The sequence below is a fragment of the Pholcus phalangioides genome, unplaced genomic scaffold (genome assembly GCF_987345545.1).
Source record: "Pholcus phalangioides strain wild (caught in Gottingen) unplaced genomic scaffold, Ppha-v1.0 ptg000014l_1, whole genome shotgun sequence".
Classification (NCBI taxonomy): domain Eukaryota; kingdom Metazoa; phylum Arthropoda; class Arachnida; order Araneae; family Pholcidae; genus Pholcus; species Pholcus phalangioides.
Genome location: NW_028301607.1, coordinates 27,620,234 through 27,634,177, shown reverse-complemented (window position 1 = coordinate 27,634,177; position 13,944 = coordinate 27,620,234). Strand labels below are relative to the sequence as shown.

At 37.0% G+C, this 13,944-nt stretch overlaps 1 protein-coding gene across 2 annotated transcripts in view; it reads left to right on the top strand.

The window, feature by feature from the left end:
* The window catches only part of LOC149078390 (uncharacterized), a 36,413-nt gene that overhangs the window by 15,620 nt on the left and 6,849 nt on the right, over positions 1 to 13,944 (top strand). Inside the window, exons 1-3 of one of the 2 annotated variants that reach the window (XM_089242040.1) lie at positions 130 to 353; positions 12,274 to 12,450; positions 13,227 to 13,340. In XM_089242040.1, coding sequence (XP_089098166.1) covers positions 315 to 353; positions 12,274 to 12,450; positions 13,227 to 13,340 — 330 coding nt within the window. In that variant the 5' untranslated portion in view covers positions 130 to 314. Of the gene's footprint in view, positions 1 to 129; positions 354 to 12,273; positions 12,451 to 13,226; positions 13,341 to 13,944 lie in introns of those variants that run through there. The other variant, XM_089242039.1, reaches the window with a different exon arrangement.

Below are 13,944 nucleotides of genomic sequence, written 5' to 3'. Positions count from 1 at the left end.
TGCAACCAGTGGATGTGCGGCCGCTGCTGCCGGCTGCCTGCTTGTTTATGTGTGTGTATAATGTCTGTCTGGCTTCTCTTTTCTTTATTATTTTCGTTCGCCTCGATTAGAAGAAGGAATGGCCAGCTGATACCAGCTATTAACACGAGAGAGAGCGTACGCTCTCTTTTGAAGGCTTGGAAATTCGCTCGGTCCTCATCGTTGTTGTCCTTATTTATGATATCTGCAGACTGAATATCAAAACTAATTTCTCTGTCTGTCTCTCTCTCTCGTTCTCCCCTTCGTGTATGTGTGTGTGAGAAAATTCTTCATCTATGCGGGTTCCTTATTGGCTCGACGCTTACCTTGCGGAAGTGAGTATTACTTCATTTGCATGTTGTGTAAGTCGTACCATATGGTTCTTGTTGACGTTGTCCGTATGTTTCGGAGTCCTTCGTTTAGTCTCTGAGGTCAGTTCCCTTTTTTCCTCTACTTGTTCTACGCCGAAAGAAATTTAATTGTTATTTTTTTTTTTTTCAATTATACGTATTTTGAAGAGATCGGCGTGTTGCTTCGCGAGGGAGTAGATAAATCTGGGAGTAGACAGTTCTATATTCGCCGTTATCATTTGAAGGTACTTCCGTCGTTGCGGCCGGCTTAATGTGGTTCGTAATATTTGGTGAGTTTCACAAAATGCCAATTTGGTTTTTGTTCTGGTAGGAATTGTACTTTTCACGCTTGCATTTTACGGCTATTTCTATTAGATATTTGAAAAAAACCAGACTAATGTTCCTTAGGGACATGGGTGGAAATACGGGGGACATTGCCCCCCAGCGTCAATGGTGGAGTTGTCTGACCTAATGTATATGAGTATATATGAATTCATATCGTGCCTACCCCAGACTTTCAAGTCTGTCTCCGCCTATGCTTAGGGAACCTCTAACGTAAAAGGTATCTTCTGTTAAATACTTCATGAACGCGCGATAAGGGAATTTTGTTGTATACCTTTTGGATTTTTCAAAAAAATTCGGTGCAAAAACAAACAAACATGGGAAAGTTTAAAACATGGTGTTTGCATATTCGAGTTTTCATGGGAGATGAATTGTTTTTTCATGGCAAATTAGGAAATTCAGAATTTTTTCTTAAAGATGAACGGAATTTGTGTACAATGATACCTCGGCTAACGAAGATAGTTCGTTCCGAAATCGCGTTCGTTAGCCGAAACGTCGTTTTCCATGGGTTTCTATGGAAAATCGTTCGATTCGTTCCAGGTTCTGCCCAAAATTTAAAGATAAGTTTTTTAAAACACCGAGGAACACTAAAAAAGACAAAAACTGACTAAAGGCTAAAATGAACAGCTTCAAAATTGGGTAAATGATAATCTACAGGAAGATGGTAGATATTGAAGATCTTTCTATTTTACACTAAATGCACACACACACAACACAGTCGACTTCGTAGGTGCCCCATCCATTTGTGATTTGGTCAGCTTATTTCTGTGTCTGATACATGCAGATAAGAATGTCCAGACTGTTTAATTTGATGCTCAGAGTCTTGCACTGAAAGGAGGCGTGCTCTGAAAACATACTCTTTTTTTTAGTACATTTCCTATTAACTAACTCTTTCATTTTATATTATTCATTTTACATGAAATGATTCAAAAACTTGCAGAAAGAGAAGTGTAGGTACATTATCGGGGAAAAATATTCCGAGGTGTACATGAATTAATCGGACTCAAGTGAGTAATTCTGACGATGATTGGTATGAAAATTCAGCTCTCTCGTGACGCAACTGCTTTATATTAGCACGTGCATCCATATTCATATTATCCGCGGCTGAAAAATCACGAAAAAAAAAATTCATTAGCTAAAAAATTCGTAAACCGAGGTATCACAGTTTAAGGCTGGGCTTGACAAATCCCAGGTTCTGGGTATCCATGGTGACTAAAAATTAGTATTGGTGCCTATAAAATTTTCTGTGAGTGAATTACTAAATTGGAGTCTGAGAACAGCGCTAATTTTTTTGAATTTTTTCAGCATATCTACCGACATGGAAGAGGGCTGATATCGATTATATCCTGGAAAAGTCGAAAGAAACCTTATTTTAAATCTGTTCTCGAAACAAACTGTTTTTTTTTGGCTCCCAGAAAATTGATCTGGCTCCTAGATTTTTTTATAATTTATGAAGCCCTGGTTCATAATCATATGGTACGATATGTCAGGGATTCTTGAAATGGGGTCCGAGGATCCGCCTTTTTAGGGTACCCTCAGAAGTCCCGCGTTTAACGTAAAAAAATTCTCCTCTTTTATTAACTTTACTTTCATCAGGTATTTATCGTTTCCTAAGTAAAAAAAATACATACTGGTAAAAAAGAATGCATAAGTAGTTTTTATGGGACTCTCTTCTGTATTCAATGTTCTAAGGGATGTCAATAATCTTAATGAATTCAATTTTGAATCCTGGGGTTCATGAAGTCGGGGGATTGGGGGGGGGGGGCTCTGTTTAAAGTAAGAGATTAAGAACCTCCGGTGTGGTGTACACCATTGTGTAAGATTTTATATTCATGAATCTAGCGGTAGAAAGAACTTTTTCGTATTTTAGAAAATGCCTTTCTACAACAGATCTACGTCTAAGGCAAGATATGTATCCAAGAAAATCGCAGTTAATTACAAACAAACCCATGTTCGTACCGGAATTTGAACCCAGACTTGTAACTAGCTCTCAACTGCCAGGCAGCCAAAGCATGAGTATTTTATTTCACAAGAGGTGGTGAATTTACTTTCATGAGGTCATCAAAAATGCATGGTTTCCTTTACTTCTATGAGTTAAATTAAATTTGCACTGAATTAATTCAATGAACACATAAGTATTTGTACCCTTAAAATGCTATAAGTATTTTTGGGAGATCGAAGGCTACTGAAAAAATCCAGTCCATTACTCCGTTAATTATTTTGCTTGAGGGATAAAGCTCGAGTGATCGTTTTAAATTGAATTATCATAATCAAGTGAAGATTATCTTGGTTTTTGTTCAAGGGGATGTGCATTTTCTCTCATATTTCATACGATTTCCATCGTTACTGGATTAGAATGAACGTCACGTGCTGATTCAATCGGAAAATCTCTGTTCACTATCCGATTACTGCCATTTATGATCTATCGATATTTGCTTACGTAGGCGAAAGTTAGAGAAAAAATAATTGCTCGCTGATCATCCCCCCTCTTTAATCTTTCGCTTACTTGGTCAGCAGAATGATTTAAAAAAATAAGCCCATAATAAAAATATGGATGTCGTATATTTCAAAAATAAAGATTCATCAAGATTTTTTTAACATTTAGAAGTTAAAAAAACCCAAACAAATCAACTTCACTCCTGGCCCGTCTTGAGGCATGGACGCACCTAGGGATCCTATGATAATCTATAGCCGGGTACACACTTGACCGATACGATAAGCAATACAACCTGCCACTCGACACGGATTGTTTGAAAATCTTAATTTTTTAACCAATCCGTGTCGAGCTGTAGGGTGTATCGCTTATCGTATCGTCTAGTGCAGGGGTTCTCTAACTTTTTCCACCAGCGGTGCCCTTTCCTATTCAATACTTATCCGACCACCGTCGCTCCACCGACTACCCAGAACTGTTTAACGAAGAATATTTTCGAAAAACCTTTGTCAGGATGACCGCTCCGCTGCGCCCCACTCTCCGCTGTGACAAAGGTTGGGGCTTACCAGGACGCCGCGGTGCACAGTTTGAGAACCCCTGGTCTAGTGTGTACGCTGCTGTTAATAGCAGTTAACATCAAGTATCGCAGTCTCGCCAACTCATTGCTTCACCCTGTGGGTGCCAGTGATACTTTCGAATCAAAGTATTACTCCGATCAAAGCGCGTTTATTTTATATACCGGTGAACAAGTTATTTTTCAATCGGAATTTCCAATGTTTTCTCGCACATGGTTAATGTATATGAAAGTTGTTGAATCGTTACTATGCTTTATGAATGATGTTACAGTGGCACTTGTGTGTGTGTGTCGGTAAATCAAGCGGTCAATCCGGCCAAATCAAGAAGTTCTTTCCCCTCCTGAAAAGAAAAAAAAATCTAGGTACACGGCTCCTGCCCTTTTTCCGAAAACAAATGTATTCTATTACTCATTAGACGTGGACTGACAGACGAGGATAATCCATCAATACATGGTTTAAATCAACACCGTCCATAGCAGAAGGCTTCCGCGCGAAGCTCGTGACGTCACTGAAGAAGGTCATCTTTCCTATAGCCATTGGATATAGCGTGCCAACGCATGCGCCATCTGTGCCTTTTGTAATATATCCAATGACTATAGGTGAGATGACCTTCTTAAGTGACGTCACGAGCTTCAAGCGGAGGCCTTCTGCTATAGATGGTGTTGATTTAAATCGTACCGAAAACGCAGTTGAATAAATTGAAAAAGAAACCCTAGCACAACTAATAGATTATTATAAATTACGTAATATAAAAAATAAACTGGTTCTATACCGACAGTTATCGCATTCATGTATCTCTCGCATACTCTAAATAAATTGATTAATGTATCGTGCAATCGCAGGTTCGATCGATATCGTTCACCTCGTACCATCACGATTATTTCCACCGTCACGACAATTATTTACATATTTGCATCGATCGCGTTTCCATCTAATCGTCCATAACGTGAAGCAATTCTTTTTTACTTTTGGTACTATCCTCGGATCGCGCGCGTTGCGTCTTATTATATTCATTATTACATTTGGGATTTATGATTTTATTTATTTCTTTTTGCTTCTTTTAAACTTCGTTATTTCTCTGTTTAAAGAAAACGACGAAGATGAGATTACGAGGCGTGTTATTAAATTCTTGCAGGTAAACGTCCGATGACGAATGTCTTTTGATTAGGTTTGACTTCCTCGATATTTTCTTCGATTTGGTTCTATAGCGATGTTTCATACATGAAGGTCGTTCTGAAAGTTTCGGGTTGCAGAATGATCTACTTTTTTGTTGATCCAGGGATTTTTATGGTTTAATCTTTTCCGAAATAAAATATTGAATGATTCAGCTAGAACTAAGAATTTAAGCACCAAATCCGTTTCATAACCCTCTTGATGGCCTATATTTCCGAGGTACTTATACAGCTATTTAGAGGAAAGATGTACATTCCACTTTTTAATGCAAAATATTCTGAAAAACTGGCTAATTTTGTAGGGATAATGATTTTGGAAAAATTTCATCTCTTCCGCAACCGGGAGGGACTCGAACCCCGGTCCCTTAAATGCCGGTCGAGTGCTCTACCAACTACGCTATAGTGTCAGATAGAATATTTAACCAGTGGAGCGCCTATATATGCTGAATGGTACCGTGCAATAACTCGACTGGCATTCGAGGGACCTGGCCTCGAGTCCCGGTAGTGGCAGAGATGAAATTTTTCCAAAAATCATTATCGCTACGAAATTAGTCAGTTTTGCAGTATATCTTGACTTATACAGCTGTTTTCGAAGACTCCTCATTCGTGAAGTGCCAAACTTGGGACTGCCTTTTTGTAAATTAATATTATCGGTAAACTTCAAAGAGAAGTTTTGCATTGTTTTGCAACGAACCCTCAGCTCTGCGATGAAAATTCTCATAATTGCATTTCTACATTTTGTTGTAGAATTCTTCAATATTGTTCTGCAGAAACACTGATTGTTTTGCGACTTATGTCGCAGATTTCGGCATATTATGCTTTGGGGGAATTTCCAACTGTGAAAATATCAAAAACACGTTTTAGAGCATCATCGCTAAATTTTTTCATCACAAATTTGCCTATTTTTTGCTCATTGGGCATCCGTCGGCTCATGACCTACCTGGCAAAAATATGGAAAAAATATGTTTTGCAATGCATTGATAAGCACAAATGAGATCAATGATAAAAAATAAGTGGCACGTGTAAAAATTTATGTGTAGGGAAAGAGGCACGATTGTGGTCTCCGGGATTTGATCAAGACCACGATTTTGGATCTTGGTCAATTGGCAGTTAGTGGGTTTAATTGGTTCATCATCGTGCCCGAGGGAGTTCTGGGTATTGATTTCTTCTCGAGTTTTAGTTTCCATCGTCTATTTTTCAAACATGAACAACTTTTTTTTAAATTAATATATGATTTCCATAGTTGGGCCAATCGTAAAATTTTGCAGTTCTGTTAAGGGGTTCGAGAACTTAAATGGCTTGACTGCTTACTTGTAGACACTTCATAGTTGAGTGGAAGTAACGTTGAGAAATTTTAAGAATTTAGAGGAAAGGTTGGCTGCAAGGGTCCCGTGGCAGATTGACATTTAGGCCCGTATATCAGTTGTGCTCTACGTCTAATTAGTTTCCTTGTGGACCCCCCCGAAGATCGGTGGCTCGGGTTATTGTTGCGGTTAGCCCAGTCTAGTTACGCCTAGAAAAGGATCCGAAATTTTCGGAAAGTCATACAAATAGCGCACTGATGTCCCATTGAAATTTTCACATATACCCATTATTCCAACTTCATTCTGATATCATTGCTATGATATTTTTTTTTCTTTCACGACTTAAGTTCGATTTAAGGTTCTTTCATACAGCTTGACCTGGTTGTAAGTCGTCATAAAAAAGAAAAATATATAATAAAAATACCGACAATAAAGTAACTAGACCATTATACACACAGAATCAAAGAATGTTGTTTGCGTGTATATGCGTCAGTTGATGACGAAATTCTCCAAAAAATATTTCTTTTGGGCAGATTTATTTATATTAAGAAAAAAATTCTATATAACGTCAGACACTTTCTTGAGAAGTAATGCAATAGGAATTTTTTAGTGATTAATTCCTTTAATACGTTTTAAAAGAAGTGTATACTGTGGGAAGAGGAATCGTTTTTCCGCGTGATTAGATATTAAGAAAAAAACTGGCATTTGATTGAAAGTGAAGAAAAGAATTATACAGAGCCATGTTAAATAGAGCATGTCTGCAAAAAAAATAGTATTTTTCTATTTGCTAGTCCTCGTCATCGGTTTTTTTTACTTATTTACGTGTTCTGGATTAGCAATGATTGATATTTTGTATCAGTCATGTAGCAAATATGTATTTTTTTTTTTGTTCTGATTCAAATATCATTCGTGGCTTCGCGGAGAATTCGACCTGTACCATTTGCATAAAAAAAACCTGGATTTTTTTTCTTTTGGGTCAAACAAGTTTGTCCTCGTCCTCCCTCATCGTTTACTCCACGCCTTTCCTATTGTTATTTCGTCATTGTTGAGGAATAATTATTATTGGCTAGTTTGAAATTTTCTCATCTTTAATAATAGTCCAAACATAATAAATCAGCGTTTTTCTTTTGGTGGGTGAACCTTGTACTTTACCCGTATCGTCATTCATGAAAGTCGTTCCTCTGGTTTCCCATGCAATTTATTTATCTCGAAAGAATTCCATGACGGATCCGTGAAATAATGAGAAAATTTGAATAAAACGCCGTTTGCTATTTTTTTTCTCCTTTTACTCTTGGTCAATTTAGGTCGATTCGCATTCCTTCTGCTGGTGAATATTTCCTGTCGTTGGAAACTGGTTAAGAACTGGTTTAACGTCACATTCTTATTCGTAATTTTTTTTTAAATAATTATGTAGGCAACTGGTCCCGTTTTTCTTGATCTATTATATCCTCAAAGAAATTACGATGCATTATTATTGTTTTTTTTAGATATTATATTGCATGCACGGAGTTTTGATCATATTTTCCGGGCTTCGTGAAAGCATTTGAAGTTGCAGGTCAACTTGCCGTGTACGTGAATCGTCTTTTGAATCCTTTATCGGTGTATACCCTCTCATCCTCCTTCACATTGGAAATCCTCTATAGAGAATTTCACCGGACAAATATTAATTGGTATAGAATTTGGTGGTAATTTTATTGGTCTAATAGATTTAGCGTATTTTCTCGAAAAAGGGGCTATTCGATCCAGACCAACAGGGTCGCAAAACTTGGAAACAAAAATATACTCTGTCAACCAGAGCAGGTATGCCTTTCCACGCCCCCACTCTGTAATGTTGAGTTAACAATTAAACGAAAGTGAAGTTGGTCGAATTTGACTCTCCTCTTGGTGGTGTTACATAGTTTTCATTAGTCAAACTGGTACAAATTTGAGGTCAATAATGAGAAAAGGGCTTAACTTACCAAACCGGCACAAAATAAATAAACAGCTTCAATACACAAACGAAAACAATAGTATCTATTGAAATTTCCACAGATTGAATATTCAAAGGGGAAAAAAACACGCTGTGTATATATACAACAACATACATTTTCTATAAATAATATGCAATACTAAAGTCAAAACAAGCGTAATACACACATAGCATGAATTTTTAGACTGCTATCTCCCAGGGAGCCTTGCATCCGTTTGGGGCTAGATCCATGATATTTTACATTGCAGATTTTATGAAAATTTAAATTTATGCAATACAATACAAATACAACGCCACAACAGGCAGATTGCCCAACGAGATGGCTGACTTAGAACATCATGGGATCCCTGAGCCCTACCTACTACTGCTACACCACACATGCACCCAGCCCCCCCCCCCCGCGGAACCCCCATCGAATCGGTACATGCGGGAATGTGCGTGTACGTGTAGTGAAACCTGACGTGAAGTTTTTTTTGTTTCTCTGTAATCAGGGGTCTGTCCAGACTTTTTGCACAGGGTCCTGTTTTTGTGAAAATGTACCTTATTTTTGTGAAAATGTACCCTATTTTTGTGAAAACGTTCAAAATAGCAGTGAAAGTAATACTAATTAAACAGCAACCTCATTTTCCTATTTCATTTCATTTTTATTATCATTTTCCTAGTTTTTGATGCACTCACAGCTTGTTTGTGTTTCTGGCTATATATATGCTTGTTGACACATCGTGTTGGTGTTGAGTGATCACCAAATTGCACCCCTTGGTCAATCCAGGGTCCCTTATCAAAAAATGTAGAACATATTTTGCAAAGAAAGCCAGATGCAGAAATGCTGTAACATAGCCAACTGTGAAGCTTCTCAAAACGTGCGATGTTCAACAAATTCGGTACTTTTGGACCCATTTTTCTAGCTTCTGTAGATGAAATTTTCTTTAAATCCGGCTCTACCGATGAATTCGTAGCATCTTTCAGCGCTTCCGATAAATCAGCAATGTCTTCCGCCGCTTCCGACGAATCGGCAATGTCTTCCGCCACTTCCGATAAATCGGTCATCTCTTCTGCCGCTTCCGACGAATCGGCAATGTCTTTCGAAGAATCCGAAATGTCTTTCAGCGCTTCTGATAAATCGGTAATGTATCGCGCCGTTTCCAAGGTTTCGACAGCGTGGTTCGAAACCGATGAAGGAAGCAATGTTTCAGTAATTTTTTCCGGTTTAGCACAATTGGAATTATCTGTATCTGACGTCTTTTTGGTGACGTTTTCAGATCCTCGTTTAAAAAACGATGTTATGGAGCTGCATCCCCGAACGTCAGTTGGCCGTATTTTTTTAATGTAGTAATCACTATTCCTTGAATTTCCACCTGTTGGTGGTCGACCACGCTTCATATTAAATTTTCAAAAATGAAAGCGCATAATCCAATTCTACAATAAGCATCAACTACACCGATTTTACGACTAACAAGAGGTTGTGATTCAAAGACCATTTGAGGAGAAGTGCAGGGCTAAAGCGTTTGTATAATGGCATAGGTTGTGCGATAAAATATCGGACGCGGTCAATCCGTGGTCAACCAGCGGGATGTCCTAACAAGAAGACTAGAAACAAGGAAAGCCCTCTCAAGGTCACGCTCTTTCTCCGATCGCCTTTTCAAGGTCATGTTTTCCGGTATCCAACCAACAACTTCTATAGATAAGATTACTCATCTATGGGAGAGTTGGTGGTGGTGTTGGGTCAACAATGCATGCTTAAAAAAAAGATCAATGGCTTTCTATTACGACTAGGGTCATAACTGACAAGAATTTTGTCGCACAGCAGTCGCAAAAGTTTTCCGGACCCAAATTCCGGCTGGACAGAACCCTGGTAATGCTTGTTTATGTGTAGTGCTGCCATCTGCCACCAGTTTTTCAAACTATGAGTGAAGTGTTATGATTGAATTATTTATCGTTGTAGGACTGTTGCTCTCTGTGGCGAGACTTTTTTCGCCACAGAGAGATTTAGATCAAATACATTTAATTATTGTTGTTCATTGTTCCTGTATATATTTTGCTGCCGATAAAAACTAACTCAGATATACGTACATAATTCTAATAAATGTCTGGTAGAGTAATTGATATTTCATCCATAGTAAATGAAATAGCTATCTGGTGGATATTCTGACCCTTTTCCACACTTCAAATTTATACTTCGTACTCTTTACTCATTGAAATTTTCAATCCGAGTCATTACCATTGATCTTCTAGGCCTAGGGTCTTCAACGCATAGCCCGCGAGCCGCATTTGGCTCTCGGAGCTTTTTGTTGTGGCCCGCCGATCATTTTCAGAAATTGATTGAAAACATTGAAAAAACGATTGATTTTAGAATATAAATGAAAGAAATAATTTCGGAATTAATAAAAAATAATTTTTGATATTAATGGAAGAAAAAATTTTGGAATTAATGAAAGAAATAATTTCGTAATTGGATGAAAGTTCAGAATTACTGAAACAAATAATTTTTGAAACAAGTAATTTAATAATTAGTCAAAAAAATAACTTATAAATCAATGAGAGAAATAATTTTGTAATTCTGATAGAAATTATTTCACAATCAATAAAATAATAATTGCATAATTATTGAAAGAAATGATTTCAAGATATATTGAGAAAGAAAATAATTTCACAATTACCTCAATAAATAATTACAGAATCATCATTTAAAGAGATTTCATATTAAAATGAATCAATTAATTAATTTAATAAGTTTTTAATCAAAAACCTATTTAGAATTAGTGAAAGAAATTATTTCGGAACTAATCAAAATTGATAAATAATGAAAAATAATTTCAGAATAGGTAGGAGTCTTCAATTATTTTCGTCCCTATTAAACTCGGGGGTGGGGGGAGGCCCATTGGTCCCTTCTATTAATGTGTCATTAAATTACATAAGGGGCCGTTCAAGTATTACATCATCATCGATGGGGGATTTCCGATTTGCTGACTTTGATGACAGGGGGGGGGGATAATGCTTACGTCATCAACCACCCTCTATGAAAATATGAAATATTTTTAATGGTATCTTACTCGGTACGCCAAAAACGAGAAAAACCTTTCGATAGTTTGTGGGCACTTGAAGTAACATTCCCCCATGGATAAGTGCCCTACAGAGCCACTTTAGTGATCTCTAAATGTTTCACGGATCCAAGTGATCTGGAAATGTGTCCCATCGTTTAAGTTATCTGAAAATGTGCCACGGGCCGCCTGAATGTTCTGGAACTGTATCACGGGACACTTAAGCAATCTGTAAATGTGCGGCTTAGTATATTTTTACAAAATTAGGTTTGAGGAGGGCAGGCCGCATCAGATAACCCCAAAAGCCATATTTTGTTCGCGGGCCAAGGAACTTTATGCGATTTATCATTATATGGCTTAGAGAGGGTGAGTCGAAATGAATTTATTGAAGATAAATTTTGAGTTCATAGCCTTCAAATAACATTAAATTAACAGAAATTGATTATAATAACATATAAAGGTATTTTCTTCTGATATTTCAATAAAAAAAATTTTTTTTGCATTAAAAAAAAATTTTTGATCATTGAAGGGGGCACGAGCCCCCGTATGCCCCCCCCCCCATATACTTCTTTGATCCCACCAATATGCATCAAGATTCAGAGGGGCAGAGCTGATGGTGAAATTTTGCTGACAAGGGGGAGGGGGTCAAAATGGCTAAAAATTTGCTTACGTAATACTTGAACGGCCCCTAAGTTAGTGGCTCATGGTGGGCTTTATGGGAAGTTTTAGTTTGGCCCATGGTGTGTGTCTGAAGGGATGAAGATCCCTGTTCTTGGGCTCGTTAATCTTAGGTTGGAAATGCATCTCAATAATTAAGGAGTGATAGAGATGATCAAGATGCTATTTTTTTTTTTTTAAGTTAATCATATACGTGTCCCAGAGAAGGTTTTTTTTTTCTTTATTACTTGGTCAGACAAACTGAGAGTGGTAGTTTCTAAACACACTCCCTCCGTATTGTAAAATAACGTTTCCTTTCTCTTCTACTACTATTTTCATTTTTTTTATATTAGTTTATTTTTTATTTTAATTAAGAAATTGCAATTATGCATTCCCTTTTCTTTCCTTTTTTTGCAGGAAAAAGCAAGCCAAGCAGCCACTGGTGGAGAAGTTCGTCAAGTTCCAACTGCAGCAATTGCACCAATACAGCACACACCTGATGAACCCAGGCTGCAGCAACAAGTGCTGCCAACACATGCCAAGGCTCTTCCTGCTATTGCAGAGAAAAGGCCAAAATCCCACTCTTCTGCCAAAGTAAGATTTCTTGTTATTACAGTTAAATTCATTTATACAGTCGGCTCCCATATTCACAGTTTTTTTTTTCTTTATTGGAAATTTTTTTTTGGCAACACTTAGCAATCATCATTCACATGCTTTGCTTACAACATTTGAGTTGTGCGTGTTTAGGATGGCTCATTTTTCTAGTGCTACTGTAATGCTTCGAAAAGACAAAAAAAAAAGTAAAAACTTTAGAAGAAAAATTGGATACATTGACTATGCTTGGTGAAAGTAAGTCAATTGCTGCTGTGGGCCTCTATTATGGAATCAACTAATCTACGGTAAGATATATCAAGTAAAAGGAATCTGAAATTTGAGCAGCTGTGGCTATAGCTGCACCTTTGACAGCAAAAAATTTGCATCACGTACAGGATCCATGTGTTTCTCGTACGGAGAGTGCTTGTTTTTTTTGTGGGCAAGACTGCTACAAAACACGTATTCCTAGTTGATTGTAATATTATAATGGAAAAGGTGAAAAAATTGTATGTTCTATAAATCATATTCTCTATAAATCATTATTGCATTGCATTCTAAGGCTGAAAATAATTTCTAATCTTATAATGGTTCAAAGTGGGCTTTGAACCACCTTTTATATTAAATGAGAGAAGTATTTGTACATTAAGTGAGAGGAATATACTTCCAATTGAAGACGCAAAATTTATTTTCCTTTTAAATTCTTCAAAACTAATATTTTTTCAGTAGTCTTTCATTTTACTGATAGTCTTATGTTTCATGTTTTTCCTTCAATTTAGGAACCTTCAAAACCACCAGCTCCCCCAGCAAAACCAGCTAGTCAGCCATTTGAAAATATATTTGGCACTCCTATCAAAGCCAAGAGTTCACCAGATCCTAGCGTCAAGAACAAGGTGAGGGGAATATATTTCATGCTACGTTCTTTATTCACAGAACTTGGCATAGTAAGATCTCAATATAGCATATGTACTCTTATTTACTGTTTTGTAGTAACTGACATAAGTGTCGTTAAGTATGTCGAATGTGTGTGAAGCATATTTTTTAACACAATCAATGCTGGATTGATTCCTCATCCTTAGAAGGAAATCATAGTTAACTTTATTTTAGCATCTTGCTTATAATTCAATTTTCTTTCATGAATTTGACATTGTTGTAATGCTTAAAACTTTCAACATTGTTTCAAGATATATTTTAGGCCATTGAGGGTGATAGTTTTTCTTTTAGACATTTTTTTTGTTCACACAAGTGCCAAGCATCTTCAATATTACAATGTCTGGGAATATTTATGAATCTCTTCCAGCTTGACTTTCACCCCTCTATCAGGATTGTTGTTTAGCACAATTTATATGATTGTCTTCATTACCTAGTCCTCAACTGACTATTCCTGTCAAAACAGTGCAAATCAAACTGAAGAAATTAGTAAATATGAGATCTTGTTTTTGCTCACTACTTGCTCAATGTTCAAGATGAAAAAACTTTCCACCACAAACACATAAA